The sequence below is a fragment of the Vicia villosa genome, linkage group LG1, assembly GCF_029867415.1.
Source record: "Vicia villosa cultivar HV-30 ecotype Madison, WI linkage group LG1, Vvil1.0, whole genome shotgun sequence".
NCBI lineage: Eukaryota > Viridiplantae > Streptophyta > Magnoliopsida > Fabales > Fabaceae > Vicia > Vicia villosa.
Window position 1 is genome coordinate 243,272,652 of NC_081180.1, and position 25,861 is coordinate 243,298,512.

Sequence of the window (25,861 nt, forward strand, 5' to 3'; positions counted from 1 at the left end):
GAAGACTCTGGTTTAAAATCAGACTGGCGGGAAGGTCAAGAGGTTGAGAACCAATAATGACCTTGAATTTTGCAATGAAGCGTTCGACAGTTTTTGTGCTGACTCTGGTATTGCAAGGCATAGAACTACTGCAGGTACTCCACAGCAAAATGGTTTGGCTGAAAGGTTTAATCGAACTATTTTGGAGAGATTCAGATGCATGTTGACTAGTGCGGGGTTAAAGAAGGTGTTCTGGGCTGAGGCTATTTCGACAGCAACATATCTGATAAACAAATGTCCTTCGACAGCGTTAGATATGAAGACACCTGAAGAAGTTTGGTCGGGACATCCACCAGATCTCGACAAACTGAGAATATTTGGCTGCGTAGCCTATGCTCACATTAGGCAAGAAAAGGTCGAACCTAGAGCTCTGAAATGCATGTTCATGGGATACCCTGAAGGAGTCAAAGCTTATAGGCTATGGTGCCTAGAGCCAGGTCACAGGAGGTGTATCACCAGTCGAGATGTAGTTTTCAATGAAGCTGAAATGGCTTTTAAGAAAACTGATGATGTTGGTCGAAGTACAGAAACATCTGACGAAGAGCTGGAACAGGTAGAGATTCCTGTTGAGGTGGAGCATGTTCATGCTGAATTGCATATCCTTGATGAAGTCGAAGAAGAAGCAGAAGATGCTGAGGAAGTTGAGGAAACTGACGATGACTACCTATTGTCGGGAGATAGGTCGAGAAGAGTCATCAAGCCACCTCAGAGGCTTGGGTATGCAGATCTTATAGCTTATGCCTTAATCTCTGCAAGTGAGGTTCTAGACGATGAACCTAAAGATTATAAGGAAGTTATGAGGAGACGAAATAAGACTGAATGGCTGAAGGCCATGGATGATGAGATGAAATCTCTTCATGATAATCACACTTGGGAACTGATCAAGAAACCTGCTGGGGCAAGGTTAGTCATCTGTAAATGGATTTTCAAAGTTAAGGAAGGAATCGAAGGAGTGACGTCGAAAAGATACAAGGCAAGTGATCGGAAAAATAGCAAGTATACTATTTTTACGAATAGTAATTAAAGGGTAAAAACCAAGTATCGATCTCGAAGACTGCATTCGAATATAAGTTTTATAATTATTCAATTAAACAAAAAGACAACTGGGGTTTTTTGATTTTGTTATAATTTCTAAACGTAGAATAAAAACAGTCGAATGTAAATTTAAGCTTTTTCACTAATATGAGTAAATGCCAAGGCAAAGTGTGTGATTTGCTCTGTAACAACCCTGAATCCTTATTTGAGATCTCTTCAATAAGTTCATGATATTCAATTACTAAATCTTTAGAGTGTTTGCCCCAAAATCCTTAATGGGCAAACCTTTGGTTTTTCATCTATAAATCCTAAGTCCTTAGAGAAATAAGATAAAACCAAGCTTTTTCTATCAAGAATTCTTAGTGACCATTGAGTATCCCTAGTCCTAGGTGATATCTACTATGGTTCAATTGAATACAAGCCTTAACAATTGCGATCCGGCAAATTGTTAATCATAAACAATCTTTATTGGTCCGATAAAGAAGGCATTAAAAACGGTATAAAATTGAATTGAATAACATAAACATGGAATCAATCAAATTAAAGTATCAAAGTCATTACAAACCAAATCAGGGACACCCCCTAGCATTAGGGGGTTTAGCTACTCATATTGTTCAAAAGAAATTCAAAAGTATCAAAGTTAAACATTACAGATAATTGAGGAGTTTGTGATCTTCAATTGCTCTTGCTCATGAATGATCTCCGTTCTTCAATAATCTCATATGTTGCTCTTCCTCAGATTCAATTTCTTCCTTGTGTAAAAGATGCCCTACTCCACTTTCACAACTCTGATTAAGTAGTTTCAGACTTAGTCTCAGCACAAAGTCCAAATTGCCCTTAATGACCGGACAACTGGCAAAAGATCGCAAAATAGCATGTTTCTGCGTAACCATCTACACGGGCCGTGTAGATTCACACGGGCACCCGTGTAGATCTTCTGACTTCACTCTTTTAGCTTTTATGCTCCAGACACATCAACACTGACCGTGTTGATTTACACGGCCAACCGTGTAGATTCACTGACTTAGCACTTCTTTCCTTTCCTCCTTAGCATTCAACACGGGGCCGTGTTGATTCACACGGGTACCCGTGTTGACCTTCTGATTCTTCATCGACTCCCATATTTTGGCCTTCCAGCAGCTCCAAGTCAGGCTATAATTTCTTTTTGCTCCACGACATCGATCTGAAACATTAACAATACCACAAGCAGGCATAAAGAGGAACTTTTGACAACATCACTAACAAAATGCAATGACACACTATGACTTAATGATTAAATTAAACTTAACTTAAAAGCATGAAAAACAACCAAGATGTTACCGAATTGATGAATTTCCGCCGGATGAAAGATCGAAACTTGCATAGAAATGGTGACCGATCAGCAAGGTTAGTTGCAAGGGGTTTCACTCAAAAAGAAGGTGTCGACTTCAATGATGTGTTTTCTCCTGTTATGAATTTGAATGTTGCTTGCCATGGTGGCACAGTTCGACCTTGAATTGGAACAGATGGATGTGAAGACTGCTTTCTTGTATGGTGATCTAGATGAAACAATCCTGATGAGGCAACCTGAAGGGTATGTCGAAAAGGGGAAGGAAGATTATGTGTTCAAGCTAAAGAGGGTGAAGGCTGAACTCAATAAGGAGTTCGATATGAAGGATCTGGTAGCTGCTTCCAAGATTCTTGGAATTGACATTCGAAGAGATAGAAAGAAGTCAAAGTTATGCTTATCTCAAGAGGCATATCTACGGAAGATTCTCGAAAAGTTTGGAATGTCGAATTCGAAGCCAGTTGTGACTCCAACAAACCCTCAATTCAAGTTGAGTATTGATCAGTGTCCCAGTACTGATGTCAAAGGAGCCTATATGAATAGCATCCCATATGCTAATATAGTTGGTTCTTTGATGTATGCTATGGTCTGTACTAGACCCAATATAGCATATGCAATAAGTCTTGTAAGCAGGTACATGGCGAATCCTGGAAAGGCTCACTAGCAAGCATTGAAGTGGATTTTAAGGTACATAGATGGGTCTCTAAACAGAGTCTTAATTTATGGTGGAGTCTGGGGTGAAGATAGTAAATCAGCAATTGAAGGATATGTCGACTCTGATTATGCAGGTTGTATGGATTCCAGAAAATCTATTTCTGGATATGTTTTCACTATGTTTGGCACAACAATTAGTTGGAAAGCAACACTTCAGAAGGTTGTTGCTCTATCAACCATTGAAGCAGAATATATTGCTCTCACTGAAGCTGTGAAAGAAGCATTGTGGCTTGAAGGTTTTGCGAAGGAGCTGAAACGTCAAGGTCGAGGTATCACTGTTAAATGTGATAATCAAAGTGCAATACACCTGTCGAAGAATTTAGCCTATCATGAGTGAACTAAGCACATTGATGTGAGGCTGCATTTCGTCAGAGGAGTAATCGAGCGTGGAGAAGTCCAAGTGCTGAAGGTTTCGACTGAAGACAATGCTGCTGATATGATCACCATGACATTGCCGAGTTGCAAGTTTTTCCATTGTATGCAGTTGATAAAGCTGCATGAAGAAAGCTAGTTTGTTCCCTTGATGTTGTAGAGTTAGATCCAAGGTGGAGATTTGTGAGATATTGGATCGAACTCTAGTATGGTCGAAGGGTAGCTTTTTGGTTCGACAGTTCGACAGAGTTAAGCATGAAGTCGAAGGTTGTTCACATGCTGGTGTCGAAGTGTGCATGTTGTAGTCGAAGATGGGTCTAGCTTGCATATGTCGAAGATGCTAGGGTTGTTAGCATGTTGAATTAGGTTTTAGTGTTTAAACCCTAATTTGTTAAGTTAGCTTGTGTATTAAGTTAGCTTGTGTAATGGGCCTTGCTGAAAAAGCCCATTAGTTAGTATGTTAGGTTTTATTATAAATAGCATATTAGTCTCTCATCATTGTTAAGCTGCAAATCCTAATTTTGGGTGAGAGAGGTTATTTGTTATTCTTGTAAACTTGTAATCTTGTTTTAAGAGAAAGTAAAAGAATAGCAGTTATAACCAATTCTTGTGTTCTTCATCTCCTCCCTAATTCCCTTTTATACTTTGTTCTTGGCATTGAATTCACAACATGGTACAATATATTTGTTTGTTTAAGCATAATTTGATAGATGCTCACATGCAAAATCTTAGGTGCATATCATGATACATTAAAGGCAATAGTCAATATAGATTGCACCTTTATCCATCATTCACTATATATCTTTGATCTCTTGCACAAATGCAGATTAGGAAGGTTGTCTAGATACCAAGAAATCTACTTCTAGTTATTGTGTTTTTCTTGGTGACAAATTACTCTCTTGGACCTTCAAATGCAAACCACTTTATCCCGCTTTTGTCCTGAGGTCGAATATTATGGTGTTGCAAGTATGGTGTCTAAATCTTGTTAGTTACGTAACGTGCTTTTAGAGTTATATTGTCCAATTCACAAAGCTGCTATGGTCTATTGTAATAACGTCGATGCAATATTTATTTGGTAATTCAATTTGAGATGGACATTCACTTCATACGCAAAAAAAAAATAGTATGTAGTCAGGTCTGCATCCCTCATGTTCCTACGCGCCTTCAGCAACACCATGTTCAGTGTACGGGAATTTGCCCTTTCTGTGATAGTTATTGTGAGGATGACTGGCATGTCTTCTTTGGGTGTCCAGATACTTATGTTTGTTGGAGAGCAGCAGGTTTGAGCAATATTATTGATCACCGAACTTTTCATTTTATGATGTTAAGTCTCTCATTCTTGACATTTGCAGTAAGGAAGATAAGAATACGGCGGGTCGATTTGCTGTTACTATCGAGTCGATGTGGAAAAGTAGGAATGATCTTATTTGGAATAATGAGCGTGAGAATGACTCCCGAGTAGGTTGGCTTGCTCATCATAATTGGCAAGAATGGCTTTCGGCGCAACGAGTTAAGGATAATAATAATGGTATTCATCAGCCTCTAAATTGGAATCCGCCTCCCCAAGGTTGGTTTTAGTGCAACTACGCGGGTTTCAATAATAATAATAATAATAGAAGCACGACTATTAGAGGTTGGTGCCTTAGAGATGATCTCGACAACTTCATTGCCGCTGGAGTGGCTTGGGACCCTGGTAACCTTTCTGTTCTTGAAGCGGAAGCTTTAGCTCTTAAAGAAGCGATCCAAGGATTTGTTCCGCTAAATTTAGGTAATATTATCTTCGAAAGTGATTCTCTTGGGGTGGTGCAAGCTTTTCATTCTGTTACCGTATGTATTTCGAAGTTTTATACTATAATAAAAGATATTCAGTTACTATTACAAAATTTTCCCAACTTTGAGGTGAAGTTTGTCAAACGTCAAGCAAACATGGTTGCTCATTTGTTAGCGAAGGCGGCCAATTCTTATACTAGACGTAGTATTATGCATGTAATTCCTCCTTGTATTGAACTTTTGATTATGAATGAGAAAAGTTAGTTTTGATTTGTTAAAAAAAAAATTTATAAAAGTCTTTTCTTAATCAGCTTTGCTAATCATACACCATAATTGAGTACACCGTATGGTACACCGTATATATCATCAAAGCAAAATTTTCTTTCACACAAACCAATGCAAAATATATTATTAAAAAATAAAATGTGTATATATTTTGTTGTGTTTTACGGTGTAGGTGTTGAAAATGGGTGCATAAATAACTTTTCTCTTTCTTAATACTCTGTCAGGATTTTAGAACTAGACTCAGCATAGGACAACCTCTCACTAAGACGGCAGATGTGATTGAATATATTATTATTATTATTATTATTATTATTATTATTATTATTATTATTATTATTATTATTATTAGTTTTTAAGTATATTTATTAGGTATAGTTAGTTCATCGATATCAATTATTCAATATATTTCTTATAAAAAATAATAGGCATAGGTTTTTTATTTGTTTTTGAATAAGCTATATTAAAAACAATCGACTTCTAGTAATAGTAAACTCATGTGACTCACAATATTCTTCTAATATACTATTGCAAGCATGACTTCACGTGTTTGATTGTAAGAAAAAATGAAAATGACTTCAAATATTATTTGATAATGCGTATACATCTGAGATAAATTTTGCAATTGTGTGCGGAGGGAGGGGCCCAATATTTCACATGCGTTTGTCGGTTACTTGTGGCCACAAATTTTGGAAGGTCTTTTTAAAGCAGCAAAATTAGGGTATTGTTAATCCTTTTTTAAGTGGTAAAAAAATATTTTATGAACAAATATTTTATGAATTCCTACATAAATGCATTATCAATCAAGATTTCTACTCCAAAACTGCACCCTTGTGTTTCATCACTTCAAAAGAAGTAAAAGAGGCTGAAATTCAAGGTAAAGATCATTTATTTCATTTCACATTGTTTACAATAATCTTGTTTTTGAGCAGTAAAAGTTATGTTGCATCCAAAAATGCATTTATGGATTATATATGAATTCTTACATAAGTGCTTTTTCCGAATAGTTATGTGTTCATTTCATTATGTTTTTAAATTTTTTTGTTATTGTTTGCATTAGATATGGTGTACCCTATGTTTTCCCCAAACCTATTGCGTCTGCAGATGCCAAATGTGTTGATTGTGAAAGAATTAGACGTCGGCAACTAATTTACAAAGGGATAAGAGTTTAAGTTTCATGATCATATGCTTCAATGGATTTGCACATTGCCTTTTAAATTGGGTTTGGTGTTGTAATCGGAAGGTCCCGGAAGGTCCGATAAAGGTTTAGATAAAAAAATTGCATTTGTGACAATGAGATACGAAAGAAGTGGGAAGTATAGAACTCCTCTCCAGAAATTCAAACGAGATGACACCGGTTAGAGAAAATGTTAGTGTCCCTTTAACTTGTGTGGTTATCTTTTGTATAACAAATGGAGATTTAATGTGATTTATGGTTTACATAACCATGACATGCGTGACAAGTTAGTTGGGCATCCAATTGCATGTCGATTTATGCCGGAAGAGAAGAAAATTGTTTCGTACATGACATTGAATATGATGCAGTCCAGAAACATACTTGCAACTTTAAAAAGTAAAAGACCCAGAAATATATCAAATATCAAGCAAGTGTAGAATATTTGTGTCCTCAACAACAAGGAATTAAGGGAGAATAAAACTAAAATGCAACAAATGTTAAAACTTCTGAATAATAACAATTATGTATCTAGGTACCAAGCGTGTGAGGATGGAGTAACCATTCGAGATATATTTTAGACTCATCCTAATTCTATAAATTTGTTCAACACATTTCCTACAGAGCTCAACATTGATTCAACGTACAAGACCAACAAAGTACAGACTTCCACTATTGGAAATTATTGGTGTCACCCCTGTCAATAAGACTTATTTTGTTGGGTTTTCATTTTTGGAGAGCGAAAAAGAGGAAAATGTTACTTGGGCTTTAGAAGTGTGTCAGACAATGTTGAAGGACCAAGAAGACATATCGAAAGTCATTGTCACCGATCGCGATACGGCATTGATGAATTCGGTTGTAAAGTTTTTCCTACTTCATACGCATTACTTTGTAGATATCACATCACAAAGAATGTGAAAAGTCGGGTTAAACCTGAGGTATGGACCAAACAAATTAAAGGCAAAGACAGAATAATTGTCGAGCTAGCGTGATAGTGGAGAGAATAATGGATGCATGGAATGTTATAATAAATTATTCTACAAAAAAATTATATGTAGATGCCATTATAAATTTCAGGAAGGTGTGTGAGAAATATCCAGATTTATTAAAATATGTTAACATTATAATTTTGGACCAGGTAAAGAAAAATATTGTTTATGCTTGGACCAATCAGGTTAGACACCTTGGAAATACAACAACTAACTGAGTTGAATATGCCCATGCTACACTGAAAAATTGGTTGGGAAATAGTAAGGGTGATTTGTGTAGAGATTGAGACCCTATGAACCAAATTATCCAAAATCAGCATAATAATATTGGGACTCAAAAAAGTGTTTTCAAAGGAGCTTAAATAAGCAAACCACGTGCTTCACCACATCTACCAAAAACTCAATTCATCAACAAGATGACAGTTTTTATGCACAATTACATTGAATGAATTGCCAATGTTAAGGGTGACTGTAACTACGGTTTTCAAGTTGTTTCTACTTTGATCAGTAAAGGAGAAGAAGGACATACACTTTCCCGCCAACAACTTATCAAAGAGTTAAAGGGACATAAAGAATCTTGCACACACGACTATACAGGAAAAAAAGAAAATTTTGATGCAATTTATGAGTCTCTTGTTCCTTGCATTAGTGGACCGACATCGGAGTAAAAATGGATGTGTTTCCCTAAAATGGCTCATCTTATAGCAACTGCGTGTGAAAGAGTGTGTATTGATCTAACATGATACAGTTTCTCGAAAACGTTTTTCCACTGTGCACTACCCAACTCAAAACCCAAATGATCATATTTTTTGTATCGGGTGGCTTTTGTAAACGCGTAACTTTGTTCAAGTTTATTTGAAACTGGGATGCCCTATACCACTGACATCACCAGAGTGGACATGTCATTCAACGAGGAAAGCTAAGACTTGGCTTAATCATTTTTTGAAAAGGATGCAAGAGTTCATCAAGTTGAGCGAGATTGAAAGAGAATCAAATAAACAAAAGTAAAAGGCGGTCCACTAGTAGATATAGATTTAGCTGTGACATATGTCCCTATTCATTTTAGTTTTTAGTCAATGATGTATTTATGTGGTTAGACATGTTTTGTATGTAATTTTGTATTAAAATTAATGATGTCAAATATATACATTTTCAAATATTTCAATACATGTTTAGGCTTCAAGAAAATTTTTCCATTTTTCATTCTAAAACAGGTTCTGTTTCTCACTGTTTCTGAAATTCTTCTGTGTTGTGTGGTTTCAAAAATGCATCTGTGTAATCGCATGATAAGGTGGTTCTGGAAATGCATTTTCGAAATTTATCCTGGTACAAGATAGACTTTTTAAGGTTCATATTGTCCTAGAACTTGTAAAAGGATTAGGCTCCCATCTCATATTTTTTACCAAATCACATTACAGTAATGAACATCAATTGACATGTCGCATATGTCTACTTCAAAGGGGGTGAAACTCTCAATTGAATTTAAGTTCAATAAGTACATCCCTCTTGTAGATCTGAAATTCATATTGGAGAATCTCCTACCATACTCTGACAATCAAAAAGTTGTGAAGCTCAGGTATTATTCACTCTCGATTGACAATAATGGAAGATTAAGTTCAACAAATTTAAGCTGAAAACAGATACAAATTTAAGGGTTATTTGGAATACATTGTTCTATTATGAAACAAAATTTCTAATCTAGTTGGATGCAACGATTGTGAGATCGATCAAAGATATTATGAAGATGTTCAAACGTCCATTTGAATATTGAAATGTAATTTTCAATTAATGTTAACAATTAGCTATGTAGATTTGCAGAAGATTTATTTGGACTGGAACTGAAGACAACAAAATTAACAAGAGCCTTGTGGCTTGGAACAGGGTCTGCAGCAGTTTTAAGCAATGGGGTCTGCAGATTACTAATCTCTAATGCTGGAATTCTGCTCTTCTGATGAAGTGCTTATGGAATCTAAGTGGGAAAGCTGATAATTTATGGTTTAGATGGGTAAACTGCTATTTTCTTAAAGGAAAGGATATTTTGGAGTATTATGTGAAACTAGACAAAAGCTGGATGTTCAAGGGTATTCTAAATCAAAGGGTGAACATTGTGAATATGCAACAGGTTTGGGATAAGGCTCTGTAGCAGAATAAATTTAAAGTCACCAAGTTCAACAATTGTATGATTGATGATGGGAATAGAGTTCCTTGGTTTAATATGGTGCAATGCAATAAGGCTAGGCACCGAGCAGTCGTGTGCCTCTGGATGGCTTGCCATGGTAAGCTACCCCCGAGGGAGAGATTGAAACATTTTGGTATTGTACATGATAGTAGTTGTGTGTTCTGCAATACTGAGGAGGAATACCTCAACCATTTGTTCTTAAGGTGCAGCAAAACTGGGCATATTGGAAGGAGATTCTTAACTGGTTTGGGGTTGATTATAGACCTCAACAGTGGGAGGAGGAATTAGGTTGGCTTTAACAGACACTAAGGGCAAGGGCTGGAAAGCCACTCTGCTTAAAATGGGCATTGCTGAAACTTTGTATTGTGTTTGGAGGATGCGCAATAGTATATCCTTTAAAGAGACTGTTGATATTACTTGTATAGCTGGTAGAATTAAAGATAGCATAGTTTATAGAGCTTGGCAAAATACCAAGATTAGGCACCATATTGCTAGAATAATGATGTAAGTTTAGGTCGTGTAGTCTGTTTGGTGGGTTGGATTTGTTGATCACCATGGGCTTGTACTGTTTTTGAATAAAGATCAATATATATATATATATATATATATATTATTCATTAAAAAAATTAGCTATGCAATGTTTTGTTTTTTATGTTATCAATGTTAATTTATCTTTATTCTACATCTTTCCATTTCTGTGTTTATTTCTGGTTTAGTATGTTCCAGAAATACACCTTTGTAAAGTTTACGGATATACATTTCCGAATTAAATTCACTAGAATATTTGGGGTGTGACTCAAAAACGAATGGGATGTGTGTTTTGGATCCGTCCGGAGATGCATTTCTGAAATTTAAAAGTATTTTTGATTTTTCACAAGGGTTTGGAAGCAATCCTTAGGGTTGTTGGCGCAACAATTGGTAGATTGAGCGAGGAGCATTCTACTTTGTGGGACTTTCCTTGAGCAATACACCTTTGTGATAGAGACACCACTTAATCATCCAAAATCTTAAGGTTTTTGATGAATATGTGGTGTGTCTCTCACAAAGGCGTGTTCCAAGTGTAAAATGTTCTCTCGTGTTGACCCCCAAATTGCCTATAATAATTGTTATCAGAGTCTTTAGTTTCGAGAAACGGATCAGCTTACTTGTATGGAAAATACCCCACATGGTCGTGAGTAAGCATCCCGCATGTGGGTAAAGAGTGTTTGTTGAAAAGAGTCAACGGCAGTACAAGTGTATGTGAAAGAAAGAACTTTGTGGGACTTTCCTTTGAGCAACACACATTTGTGGGAGACACGCCACTTGTCAACCTAAAACCTTAAGGTGATAGGTGAGTGAGTTCTCCCACTTAGAAATGCTTGAGTCACCATATTATTATTCTATGTGAGACTATTTCCCCATAATACTCACACTTGCTATATTCTCAACACTCCCCATCAAGTGTGACTCCACATTGCTCCCCCTCAAGTGAAAGCTCTTTCTTTCACATACACTTGTACCTTCATTGACTCTCTTCAACTGAAACTTTTTACCCACATGTGGGATGCTTACCCATGACTATGTGGGGTACTTTTTGATACAAGTAAGCTTGTCCCTTTCTCGAAGCTAAAGTCTCTAATACCATTTGTTGGAGGCAATTCGGGGGTCAACACGAGAGAGCATTTTACACTTGGAACACACCTTTTTGGTGAATAAGTTGTGTGTCTCTCGAAAAGGTGTATTGCTCAAGAAAAGTCCCGCAAAGTAGAATGCTCCTTGCTCGATCCCCTTTGGTTGTGAGAAAGGAACCGACTTACTCTGTTGGGTCATTATGAATGGGAAGCATTCATATTGAGTCAAACACTCATCTTAAAGTTTTGTGTGAATATGTGGTGTCTCTCTCACGCTTTTGGATGAGTCTTTGATCTTTAACTGAGTGTTTGAGCTAATGTAAATGTATCCCCTTTATAATGACCCAACAAGGATACCTTAAGCAATTCTCAATATTAAAATTACATTTACTATCTACAATTGAATCAAACATTTACATCTTAAACATAAATAACTTTTAATTTAAATTAATTTTGAATATTAAAGTTTTAATTTAATTTTTTTATTAATGTTATTATTATTATTAAAAGTTTACATATAAATAATCAATTTTTTTTACATATAATATACTAAAAATTAATATTATAAAATGATAATGATTATCTTTAAAATAAATAAAACAGTATAAATAATAGATTATCTTTGGATTGATGGGTTTGCGATTTTTACTTGAATCTTTAATTGAAATTAAAATTTTAGAACTTAAAATTTAAATTCCAAAATATAAATATAGAATAATTTTTTTTAAATGATCTTATTAAGATTGAGTGGTTATTTGATAGGAAGAAAATTTAGAACCCTAACAACTCAAGAAAAGCTAAGAGAAATAAAAGAGACAAGTAAAATAAACTAAGAAAATTAAAGACTTTTCATTTCATTTGATTCTTGATACCTATTGTCTCGATGAGACTACACTATATAGTACTTCTAATGCTAATAAACTTAAAGGCTCAAACACTACTAAAAGCCCAATTCAACCAAGCATTCAAAATAAAATAACAACTAACATTATATTGCTAATTAAAATATCTAATTGCACCTCCTATCACTGTCTCCCGGTTCACATTGAACCTTGTCCTCAAGGTTCTAAAATTACTTCGGATCCCATTGCTTAAATGGAACAACCATAATAAATAAAATCCAACCACTAATGTTTGATCCATAATGTGTATCAAGTAGTAGTACAGTAGCATGAGAGGAACATATTACTTTCTTGAATATTTGATCCATAAATATAAAACTATCCAACTGCAAAAATTTAGAATGACATTCAGCTTCTAATATCACCTTCTGAGTAGGAAAGCCAGGATATGTAATATGGTTGGTTGACATCAATTCAAAAGTAACAATGAAAAAATCTGCAAGTTCCTTGGCATTTGAAAATCTGAAGACCACATCAGTACACCAATAGTAAAAAGTAACAAGTTCCTCAATTTGCTTAGCTGAGCTTGCATAAGCATCAAAGGCCTTCACACAATCGGTGTACTCCATGTCAAAGAATTTGTCAAGCAACACAGCCGCGACAAAATTCCCCTGAGCAAAATAAACTTGAGCGACATTTATCCAAACGTCAGGTATTTGGGCAAAAACATTACCACTGGCAGCTTCTTGAACCTGTGTAGAGATATCTTTTGAAACTTGAAAATGGCCTTTTTCCGCAAAAACAACTGCAGCACCATTGGCATCATATAAATTCGAAGAATGTTGAATCATAACTCTTGTAAAAAGTTTCTCGGCCTTTTCCAAATGAGTAGCTTCTAGCTTTGGATTTCTCTTTTCATTGCGAATTGCAGCAAAGTGTTTCTAGTTTCCTAGATACAATGTATCACATGAATCCTTCCCGTCAGTGGCATTACTAGCTGCCCGGAGAAGTTCGGTTGCCTTCACCCAATCATCATTTTTCAACTCCATCTCACCTAACATAGATAATGCATTAGGACACTTGTCATTCACCTTCAGGGCATCATTAACTAGTTCAATGCTTAATAAAATGTTGTTCCTAGCCTTTGCAATAACAGATAACCTCAGATTCACATCAATGTAGTATGGATACTTAAACAATATTAGGTGATATAATAAGCTTGCAGTTCCAGACTCATTTAACTGCTCAAGTAATCTGGCCAGATTAAACAGTACCGTGACTTTATCCCATAGTATTTCGACAAATTGACCCTTACTTTCAAGGTCGTGTGAAACACCCTGAAACAAGGTGGAGACAACTGAACTGGACGTTCCAATAATCCTCACAGAACTCAAGTCATTGTCCGATGTTAAATTAACCACAGTATTCTCATAACGTTTATCTTTCCCATCGCTAAAAACAATTGCACTCAACGCGGAGTAATAGTCATCCTCACTAGGAACAACTCTACCTAAATATTTCTTAACCAAATCAAGATACTCTCTAAACGCTTCCGAAATCGAACAAAAAATAACACCAGCTTTCTCAAGTTCATGGAACTCTATGACACACTTGGTAACCTTCAAGATGACATTTACTATATCATTAAGCGTATCGAATCGTGGTTTTAGTGAGGTCGAATGCTCTTTTTCTTCCTTCTTAAGACAGTGATGAAGGAATTGTTTTGAAAAACATGACAGAAACAGTGATGGTGTTTGAATGACAATTTCATCCGGTGGTTTAGGTGGAATTGCAATAAAAACATATGCACCGAATTTCCATACCTTTGCAATCAGAGGAAGTATGGTGTTCCCCTTAAAAACAGAAACAAGAATGATTCGACGCAGACATGCCCGTGTGAAATAATGTTGGATACTACCATGTATGGTAAATCCCCAAAAGTGACCTTTAGCATGATGCCTACAGAGAGAAAAGTGACATCATCGCATAAACCGTCCTCCTCCGACTCCAAGGCTTGAACAAACACATCAATTGCTTCCAGGTCCAAGTATGTTAGAGTGGTAATATTTCCTAACTCCTTAGGAATCTCCCTTGACAAACGATGAGCAAGTAGCGAGATTGAAGTTAGTTCAATCGAACCTCATTCCTTTGGAATATCGTACTATTTAGGTAGTTAAGAGCAAAATCAACTACTTTGAGGTATGGAAGCTTAACCAATTGAGGTGGAAACGTGCCAGGAAGGTTGTATCCCTTGAATTCCATCCTTACTACGTGACAGAAGGTGTCAGTTTGAGAAGAGCATTCACAAGCAATGTTGCTTTGGGATCCATCAGGTGACTTTTTAGTTAAACCAATATTTTGAATTTGACATGAATCACCATCAAATTTCCAATAGTTTGAACCCATTGTACTAGTGATTTCTTCAAGAGAATCAACTTTTATCTGACTAGCTGGGTTCCACAAGTTGGGTTTCCTTTCCAATCCTTGTCATGCAAACAGCAGAAGAGAAACCCCTGTTCTTTTTAGATTTTCCATTGTTGAAGGGAATAATGACTCAAGTGGGCCTGGGTCGTAAGGGATGGAGTTGAATAGTAGGGCATCTCCTATAGCGGGGGTAACACCGTCGAGGATTTGAAAGGGATTGGAGCAACAACGAGTGAGCTGAGAAATGCAGCGAATTGCAATACCAGAAAAGAAATTGTTGAAATCATCCTCTATATTCATGTAAACCCTAGAAAACGTGTCCTCCAATTGCTCCATGACATATAAGGATAAATCGGAAATAACGTTAACTGTGAACCCAGATTTCTCAACACCAACCTTATAAACAAGGAGCTTCAAGTCTATGTTGGCTAGGATTAATACCAGAACGACAGTTTGAGTAGCGATCGGAGAACTCGAACCAGCATCATCATCGAGGACAAAGGAAGAAGCCTCTATCTCCTTCGCGAGGATGATAGCGTCATCTGGATCCGGTGAAGCAGATTGGAACGATGACTCGTCGTCATCATCATCCGGTACTGCGAAATCTCGATCTCCAATAACAGGTGAAGAATAATGTGTGTTGAAATCACAGAATCCTTCTACTATCCCTGTTGATTGTTTAGTAACAATCTCACAAGTTCTTCTGTAACTATGGCAGAGACCTAGTTGTGCCTTTTCCAAATTTGTTAGGCTTAGGGAAAAAGATAGGGTGTGCGTTTGGTGTTGAGAGAGAAGGGAGAATCCGAAGGTTTTGGGGAATTTTATTTTGAGGTTTTCTTAAAAGAAGGATGAGATATTTGTAAATGTTTCTCAAAATCTTTTCTAATTGTGGAAGAGGTTTTTGTTGGTTCCAGTGGTTGATGATGATTATTGTAGTAGTATGGATAATGAAATGAAGAATATGATGCATATGGATTAGGTGGAGGTGGTGTATACCCATGATTAAAATACTAATATGGGGTTGTAACATGTGGATTTGTGGAATAAGATGGAAAATTTTCCCATGGAAAAGATGGAAATGAGGAAGTGATTGGAGATGTAAAAGGAGGGTTTGTGGGATAGGTAGGAGGAATACTCCATGGATGATATGAAAGTGTGTGATAAGGATAATCTATAGGAGGATTTGAGTATACGGATGAAAGCACCAATTGAAAGGAAGCAAATTTAGAACCCTAACAACTCAAGAAAAGATAAGAGAAATAAAAGAGACAAGTAAAATAAACTAAAAAAATTAAAGACTTTTCATTTCATTTGATTCTTGATACCTAATGTCTCAATGAGACTACAATATATAGTACTTCTAATGCTAATAAACTTAAAGGCTCAAACACTACTAAGAGCCTAATTCAACCAAATATTAAAAATAAAATAACAACTAACATTATATTACTAATTAAAATATCTAATTGCACCTCCTATCATTATTTATGTTTAAGATGAAAATGTTTGATTGACTGTCACAAAATTTTATTTTTAAATTTAATTAACTAAATAAAATTTAATTAACTTTTACTTCAAACCTGCTACAAACCGCATCACGAAGTTTAATCTTAATTAAACAATATCTTTTTGAATTTGATTTCATCATTATAAATTAACAACCACAAAAAATCCTTAATATGTCATGGGATTAAGTCAAAAATAAAAGTCATAAGGACATGTGAACTTTCTTGTTCCTTTAACTTTGTGATTAAAGTTAGGCTCTGAAGAAATTATCGGAAATGTTTACCAATTAAAAAAGAGGAGTGAGTTATAAAATAACACGATACTTTTTATCTACTGAAAAAATAATATAGTAGTTAACCTGTAAATATAAATCACATGTTAATATTTAATAATATATTATAAAAAGATGACTTTTGCTGCAAATTTTGACCGGAGTCTCGAGATTAGCGGTTGTTTTGTTTTATATGAATTATAATTTAACAAATTTTTAGACAGAATTTTAACTTGCTCTTATATGGTAGAACCAGAAATAATAGATGCATGGGGAGTGGTCTCTACAAGGACGGCATTGAGTGGTTCTGGTAAGATAGAGCAGTATGAATTTATAAGATTAACACTAAAATACTCAATACTCAAGTCAATAAATAATGAATGAAAAGTGATAATGTGAATAAAAATGAGATCATACATACTTGTAGAGAAGCTAATGTATCTTGTATCCCTAACCTGAGATGCGGGCAACAATATTTGATCAAACCTAATAAGAAATGATCTTAGGAGGCAAGAGATTAGATGTCAAATCCTTTGGTGTAGTTTGACATAATTCATAGCTATTTTGTGAAGGTGCCTTTTTGTTTGAACTCTCATGTGATTCGGTTTCACATGCCTTTTGAATTGGACTCACTTGTAATTGGGTCTCTTGTCTTTTGTGCCTTAGATTGTCTGGGACAGTTGGCCCCAAGGCTTCGTTATTACTTATTAATGTGAGAGTTGAGATTGTTGGGTCATATTCATTTTCCGTCTTGATCTTCCCGTCATTTGTAATCAGAGATATTTATGAATATTTATGAATATTTATATTTTCTATGCATGTGTGACTTTATTTCATCACTTATCTTCATGAATGATTTTATTTCATCGTCGTGTGTCTTAAATGATATTATTTCATCATTATCCTTCTTGAATGATTTTATTTCATCATCTTGTATCTTGAATAATTTTACTACATCATTTTAGTCTATAATGACTTTGTTTTATCATTGCTTTGGCGCAGTCGCCCAATCCTGAGCTTGTGACGGCCGAGTTGGAAGTCGAGCTTTACTTTGACCGTGTCCAACCAAGGGTGGTTTCCCTTGTTGTGTTATTTAAATTCCGTGATTAATTTAAAATTTTATTACTTAAAACAGAACTTTGTGTTAATACTGTAAGGGAGCAGAGAGAGGCAAAGAGAAATTTAAGAGAGATTGCATTAGGATTTATAGTGGTTCGGCCGATCTTTTGGCCACTACAAGAAAAGTTGGATCTAGCCACGTAATGTTGCGACGTGATTATCACGTGGCTCAAAAAAGTGTGTTGCGACGTGATAATCACGTCACTATAAGATTTTAATATTAAAAAAATAAAGCCAACGTTGGCACATGGGGTGTCTGAAATTTTATTTTTAAAAAAAAAATTGAGAAGTGAAAAACACGTCGCAACCTTTAAATAAAAAAAAAAGAAAAATGAAAACAGATAAAGTATCTGACAAAGGGGGGAATTTCAAATTTTCATATTTTTTTTTGTTGCGGCGTGTATTTCACGTCGCAAACGTATTTAGAATTCCACGCCAACAATTTGACTGACACATTAATTATTGTGTGGGTGTTGCGACGTGATTTTCACTTCACAACCTAGACACGTGAAAATCACGTCACTAAAATTGATATAGGTCTTCGCGTGTTGCTCCTCTTCCCAGAACCCCCTTTCTGCGTTTTCTCTTCTTCCTCTTCCCCCAAACCCTCTTCCTCTCTTCTTCCACTTCCTCCATAATCCACCATTTTCAATCCTCTATTTTTGTTACAATCTCCCATTTTCAGGTATGCAACCAATCTCCACTTGTTCTTGTCCATTTTTTTTTTAAATTTTTTTAATAAGAAACTGATTTTGATTTAATATATGTAGGTGAAGATTTTTGATTTTGATTCTAGTATAAGAACTCACTCATTGTTCAACTTCATTAAGGTATTTTTTTTTCAATTTTATTTATATAATTTTTCTGATTTTCTTTTATGTGATTATATATATATATATATATATATATATATATATATATATATATATATATATATATATATATATATATATATATATATATATATATATATATATATAGTTTGTTATAATTTGTTATAGTTTGTATTATTTATAGTATGTATTATTAATTTTTTGATGTGATTATAGGTTAATTTGTAGTATAGTTTGTTATAATTTGTAGTAGTTTGTAGTATAGTTTGTTAATTTGTTATAGTTTGTTAATTAATAGAATGTTATAATAATTAGAATGTATATTATTTGTAGTATGTATATATATAGATTAATTTTTAGAATGTATATTATTTATTGAATGTTAATTTTTATGTGATTATATAATAATTTTGTAGAATGTAATATTATTTATAGTATGTATAATTTTTAGAATGTCATTATAATTATAGATTTTTATGTCGCTATCGGTATTATTTTTTTAAGCTATATGTATTATTTGGTTAAGCTATCGGTATTATATTTGGTTAAGTTATCGGTATTATTTGGTTAAGTTGGGTATTATATTTGGTTAAGTTATCGGTATTATATTTGGTTAAGCTATCGGTATTATTTGGTTAAGTTGGATATTATATTTGTTTAAGCTATCTGTATTATATTTGGTTAAGCTATCAGTATTATTTGATTAAAGTTGAGTATTATATTTGGTTAAGCTATCCGTATTATATTTGATTAAGCTATCGGTATTATTTGGTTAAAGTTTGGTATTATATTTGGTTAAGCTATCCGTATTATATTTGGTTAAGCTATCAGTATTATTTGGTTAAAGTTGGGTATTATATTTGGTTAAGCTATCCGTATTATATTTGGTTAAGCTATCAGTATTTCTTTAAGCGATGAATTGTGATGTATTTGGTGGTGATTGTGAAGTGTCGATAAAGTGTTGATATATATGAATCAAATTGGTGATCAAAGTTAGAATGTATGTGTTATAATGTATGAGTTAAATCGGGATTATTATTCTGATTTATTAATTAATTCCGACAGGTAGAATGTATGTGTTATAATGTATGAATTAAATCGGTATTATTATTCTGATTTATTAATTAATTCTGACACGTAGAATGTATGTGTTATAATTTTCATGTGGCATGTGACATGTTGTGGCGTGAAAATCATGTGGCAACTAAATTTGTGGCGTGAAATTCATGTGGCAACTAAATTATATTTAACTTTTTTTTGTATGTGTAGGATGATTATCAGGCATTGCTTGTACAATTTCTGACTGCTAATCCTCGGTATACTCCAAGACCGGGAGAGCCGCTTCATCCAGATGTAGATTTTTATCTTTGGAGTAAAGTCATTGGCGGCAAGGGGCCTAACGAGTGTTTTTTTGGTGGTGGAAATTTGGCAGGCACCTTGAGATCTGATGATAGAACTCTATATCAAAGAGTTCTTGACGGGGAAGGAGGTTCACGTCCTGTAACTTTAACAGATGAACAGAGAGACACTGTAAGACAATTGGCGATAAATGAGGTGAGGCGTGAGGCGGAGGAACGTGAAGCGGCACTGAAAACTCAAATGGAGGCCCAAATGGAGGCCCAAATGATGGCAATGCGGAATGAGCATCAGCGGGAAATGGAGGTCATGGCGAAAAGACAATCGGATATGGAGGCACAAATGCGACAATTTATGCAATCTTTTGGAGGAAACCAAAATATGGGGGGTTCTGCGCCGACTGATCAGGAAAATCTAAATGAAGATGAGTTTCCCGACCCGGATTGATTGTTGATTTAGTTTAGTTTTTATTTTGTTGTTATAACTTTTAATTTTGAATTTGTGTAAACTATTAATTAAATTATAATTACATTATTTAGTAATATTAGATTTATAATTTTACTTTCTTAATTTTAATATTAGATTTATATTTAGTTTATTGAATTAATTTATAAATTTTATTAATTAATTTTAATATATTTAGTTTATTAATTTGATTATATATATATATATATATATATATATATATATAATATTTTGTTTTTAAAAAAAATATATTAGTGACGTGATTTCCATGTCACTACCTAGTGACATGAAAATCACGTCGCAACTTCCCAAGTCTCTAGGCAAATTTAGTGACGTGATTTGCATGCCACTAAGTAGTGACATGGAAATCACGTCACTAATAAAGATGCTTTTACTAACTCATTACTGCTGCGCCTGCTCTGAATTGAAAAGCATTAAACTCTGGTCCAAATGTTGCGACGTGATTTTCACTTCACTAATTAGTGAAGTGAAAATCACGTCACTAAAAGTTTCCACCTTGCCTCCTGCGACGTGAATGACCACGTCGCAAACAATGGTTTGTGAAGTGTTTTTTCTGTTTGTGGCGTGATTATCACGTCACTACTGAGCTCTCTTTTTGTAGTGGGCCTACTCCTCTCCTTAAGAAATTCTTCTTGAGATTTTTACTAAAATATCATTGAGCTTTTACTAGGTTATTCCCAAGAACCTATTTACAATCTATTGAGAGATTTTAACATATTAATCACTTAAACTAAATGGTGCTTTTAACAAGCTAAGCTCACGAACCAAAAACAAGATTTCAACTTACTGATCTCGAAAACTAAAAAGAGGCTTTATGAGGATAATCTCAACAATCATATAAGAAAAACACTACAAGAGAATTGCAATCCTTATAAAAAAGTTGAACTCTAATACAACTAAAATCTCACAAGTGTTATCACTACTAGAAATTTGGCCTACGGCCACGCTAAAATTGTCCACAGCTCAGAAACTGTGGCCACATATATGATTTGGCCATGGTTATCAAAGCGTAGACGTATGTTATAGAATATTGAATCCGGAGTGTAAAACTGTGGCCTTTCCTTCAATTGCCACGGTTAGAAAACTGCAGATATTTTTAACCGCAAAAGAAAAACCGCGGCCTTATAATTTTGACTACAAACTGTGACCCAAGCCTAAAAAATTTTAGGCCGCCAAATTTTCCCTCTTTTCGTTTCCCTAAAAAAATTTGTTTCCCTCCTTTTATTATTATTATTATATTAAAAATTAAATAAAAATAAATTAATTAAAATGAAAGAAGAGACCCAAGTATCAACTATAAGCAAAGAAAAGGAAACCAAAATTCAGCGTAAAACCCTAATCCCAGTCGTTCAACCTTCAAACAAACCTGAAAACAAAATCCTTCTCCTCCAAATCCAAGCGTAACCTTAGACCCTATTTTTAGGTCACAGAACAGTGAAAGAGAACACCGCTTCACAATCATGGAGGTAGAAGAAATCGAGAAGAAAGCAGTGAGAATATTCGTCGGCGGTTTAGGTGAAGCCGTAACCAACGACGACATTCGCCGCCTATTCGAATCACTTGGCACCGTTCAATCTCTCGAAACCATCCGAACCAAATGCCGCAACCTCGCTTACCTCGACTTCCTCTCCGATCCTAAATCCCTATCCAAACTTTTCAGCAAGGTAGCAGCAACATTCCCCACTTCAATTAATCAATTCCATCGCGCTTTTATTATTAGATTAAATTTTAAGTTCAATTTTGATTATTGTCAGGGTTTTAAGCCATGTTCTAGGGTTTTCAATTTTAAGCCAAACATAGTCTAAATTTAATTTGCTTAATATGTTATTTTTGAAAGTGATGATTATGTTGGCATTGCAGTATAATGGATGTGTGCGGAAAGGTGGAAAGCTGGGACTTGAAAAGGCTAAAGAGCACTACCTTGATCGGATGAAAAAAGAATGGGAAGAAGATAAGATTCGTAGTATAGAAGCATCGGCCACTGAGATTACTACTCAAAAGAGGGAATTGGTAAAGGAAAAGCCTATTTCAAGGTTGATGCACTTTGATAGTTTTGGGTTGTAACGTGAGTTTCTTGTTTCTTCAATCGGTTTAGGTTGATGCACTTTGATAGTTTTGGTTTGATTAATAATAACGTGGATTTGATTTAACCTAATTAGTGTTGTTTTAGATACTAATTATCATTATCTTGTGATGTGCTGATGAGGTTTTGGACAAGGAGAAAGGCAAGATTGAATCTGGTGAGGTTCTTCGCCTTGCAAGTGAAATACGTGGAGAAGTTCACGTCCATGACGAGGTTTTGCACGCTACAGCTCTGCAGCTACCTGAGGTAAATGAAGCTAATTTATTTCTCGATATTGTTAGAGCCTTTACTTAATGAGAGACTTAAAGTGTGTTCTATTTTGGTTGTTGATATTGACACAATATAGTTATCGTTTAAGGTGGAAAACCTGGGGGAGTTACTAGGAATGTCTGTCTCGAGAGTATATTCACTCGCAAAAGACTATGATAACTTTTAGTGAAAGAATATAAAGGAGAGAGGTGAGAATGAGAAAAGGATTATTGAATTTCAAAGTCTGGTGTGTTTGAAAGTTAGGAGACGCCCTCCTTTTACACTAGAAAACGTGGTTTAAAAATAAAAAGAGTCCATGGGCTTTTTAATGCTCATAGTCGATTATGCATATCACATAATTAATTATGTAGTTTAAATATGGAAGTGTTTTAAATGGCATTGTCACTAATCGATCATAAGCTTTAATAATCGATTATAAGGCAAAGCAAAAGAAATATTTGATTTACCTTAATTTTCTAATCGATTAACAAGTGTAAACTACACTCATAAAGGATAATTTGAGCTAGTAACCAACTAGCTACTTGCGTAAAATATTTTCTGTGATTTTAACAAAATTAGATAGTCCTAAAAAAAAACGTTTGTTGGGTGAGTGAGAGTTGCCTTAGTAATTAATGAGTTACTCTAACACTTTTATAATACTTTGGCCACTCAAACATTGTACTACGCACGGCTGACTAGGAGAGCTATCACACTTCCTCTCTTTCACAAGTTTGAAGCCTCAAGTTCCTTGCTACTATATCTTTGACTTTAGCACTTCACTAGAACCTTGGATCTTCTCCCTAATGAGGCTAGAGATAACCTCAGGATGATCATCATCATCAGAAACAATTGGAAATATATCATCATAACTTCATCGAACATCCAAAACCATCATGATTTAACAACGGATCAAGCATCGGGACTCCGCTGAACATCAATGTCATCATCAAAACCACCGTGATTAATCTACCAATCAAAACATCAGTTGCAATTTGTTATGCCTAGAGGCATATAGATCCATAGCCCTTCTGTAAAACCTAATCTACCCCGGAAAATAATAATAATATCAGAGTAAAAATTTCATTTTAAATATTCATCACAAAACTAGGATGTCACATTCTTCCCAAATGTAAACATTTGCTCGCAATTATTAACCGATGCATAACACATTTAACATCGGATGAACCGATCAAAATACATAGTCTTCAAAATAACTTTTATTACGTAGCGGAAAATATCCATAATTTAAGTAAAACCAACATAACAACTTAGTTCAACAATTGCCAACATCAAAATTCAAGAAGGCTTCAACGATCATTTAAAATTCAACAAAGAAAACAAACAAGCGTTCATCCCGTGTAGTGTTACGTATCAGAGCAACGATGAAGACTCGAACTAGATGAAGGTAACCATCCTTCACTCCTGATCACCTACATGTTACCCACGTGTGGTGTCGTTTTCTTTTACTTCCCCGTTTCACTTGGGAGGACGGCACGCTATACCCTTCACGCAAAATTTGGAAGGAGAATGCGCCCGTGGTGGGATGAATTTTGTTTCAGTTCTTCCTACGATATCACACGAACTTTCTTATTTGTCCTACGAGTAGGAAAGGGAAAAAAAGATCTCAACTAAACCCTAGGAGTTTGCTAAGTGTGGGGATTTCACCTAGACTAGAAATTCTGGAGTCCGGGGGGTCGGTTATACATAGGGAAGTGTTTAAGCACCCTACATATCTGTAGTACTCTACAGGAACCTTCTCTGTGTCATTGTGATTGTGTTTATTGCTAATGATTGGGAAAGTTTCTCCTTTGTATTACGAGAGAGAATTGAATTGATTAAAGAAAGACAGACAGACAGACAAACTGACTATTTTTGGTATTTTATTAGCTCGCTGAGATTCCTTGTGAACCTCATGCCTACATATCCCTAGTGGAAGTCAGAGCTTAATGTAGTTCGGGGAACTAACTAGGGAAATTAATCATTTTTGGTGCCTTGCTTGAAGCTCAAGGTTGAAGCTTGAATTAAATCTCTGTTTACAGTAAAGAGACATGAAATCATCTCTACAGAGAGGTATTTGTACTATTCTACCACAAACATTTAAAGGAGTGACAGAATAACTGAGTTCATTTCATTCAAGAGGGGGACCTTACTTGTGTATGTGTAAGTATACCAGTCAAATGCCTCTTAAATGAAAGAAAGATGCTCATCCAAATTAGGGAAAGTTACCACATGTCTGGGTTTTACTGCCAGCTCATGCCTTTCAAAATCCTAAATGGGAGACTTGATTAAAATTGAAATTGAAATTGAAATGTTTGTTTGTTTGAATGTGGTAGATTAGTAAAAATATCTCTCTATAGAGATAAGCTATGTCTATCTACTGTATAAAAGACTTGACTTTAGCTAGCTTGAATGAGGCCCAAGCTTGAGGCTTTTTGATTGATTAATTAATATTATGACTCTGGGAGATGACTCCATTGAGGATTAATTACAGGGTATTTTGGTGTTCTGTACAAAGCCCAGAATTGAGGCTGGCTCTATTTGGAGAGTGTTTATTTGATGGAGTTTTATTTGGTGTTCTGTACAAAGCCCAGAATTGAGGTTGACTCTACTTAGGGAGACTCTATTTGTGTGCCTTGTACAAAGCCCAAGGTTGTGGCTAACTGCTGAGGATAACTGAATTTTTGAAACTATGAATGACTCTATTTTGTGTGCCTTGTACAAAGCCCAAGGTTGTGGCTGACTCTAGCTAGGGAAAACATTATTTTCTGCCTTGTACAAAGCCCAAGGTTATGGCAGACTCTTTTAAATGAACTGAGTATGGATGACTCTATGGGGAAAAGATTCTAAGTGTTAGGAATCTTTGACTCATGAAATATGGTTTATCTGCCTTGTACAAAGCCCAAGGTTGTGGCTACTGAATGATGAAGAACTCACTGGGGAGACTCTATTATCTGCCTTGTACAATGCCCAAGGTTGAGGCTGACTCTTGACAGGGGAGTTTTATTGTTTGGTGCCTTGTATGAAGCCCAAGGTTGAGGCTAACTGTTTTTGTTGATTTTGACTCTACTAAGGAGATTTTATTTATTAAAAGACTGTTTTTCTTTGGAAGCTAACCCTTTCCAGGGATTTTGACTCAGCTGGTGAATTTGTCTGTTAAAAGACTGACTTTATCATGTTTTTTGGAGGCTGACCCTTTCCAGG

General features: G+C 35.2%; 2 protein-coding genes across 2 annotated transcripts; both read left to right on the forward strand.

Moving 5' to 3' along the window:
- The first annotated feature begins 4,662 nt into the window (after nucleotides 1-4,662).
- Nucleotides 4,663-5,521, forward strand: LOC131598074 (uncharacterized). Its single transcript, XM_058870712.1, has 3 exons — nucleotides 4,663-4,748; nucleotides 4,840-5,054; nucleotides 5,121-5,521. The coding sequence occupies exons 1-3, from the start codon at nucleotides 4,663-4,665 to the stop codon at nucleotides 5,519-5,521; spliced, it is 702 nt and encodes a 233-aa protein (XP_058726695.1).
- Nucleotides 5,522-21,642: 16,121 nt separating this feature from the next.
- On the forward strand, nucleotides 21,643-22,483 carry LOC131624787 (protein REPRESSOR OF SILENCING 3-like). The gene is made up of 2 exons (XM_058895705.1): nucleotides 21,643-21,992; nucleotides 22,189-22,483. The coding sequence occupies exons 1-2, from the start codon at nucleotides 21,789-21,791 to the stop codon at nucleotides 22,390-22,392; spliced, it is 408 nt and encodes a 135-aa protein (XP_058751688.1). The 5' UTR covers nucleotides 21,643-21,788; the 3' UTR covers nucleotides 22,393-22,483.
- The last annotated feature ends 3,378 nt before the right edge of the window (nucleotides 22,484-25,861 follow it).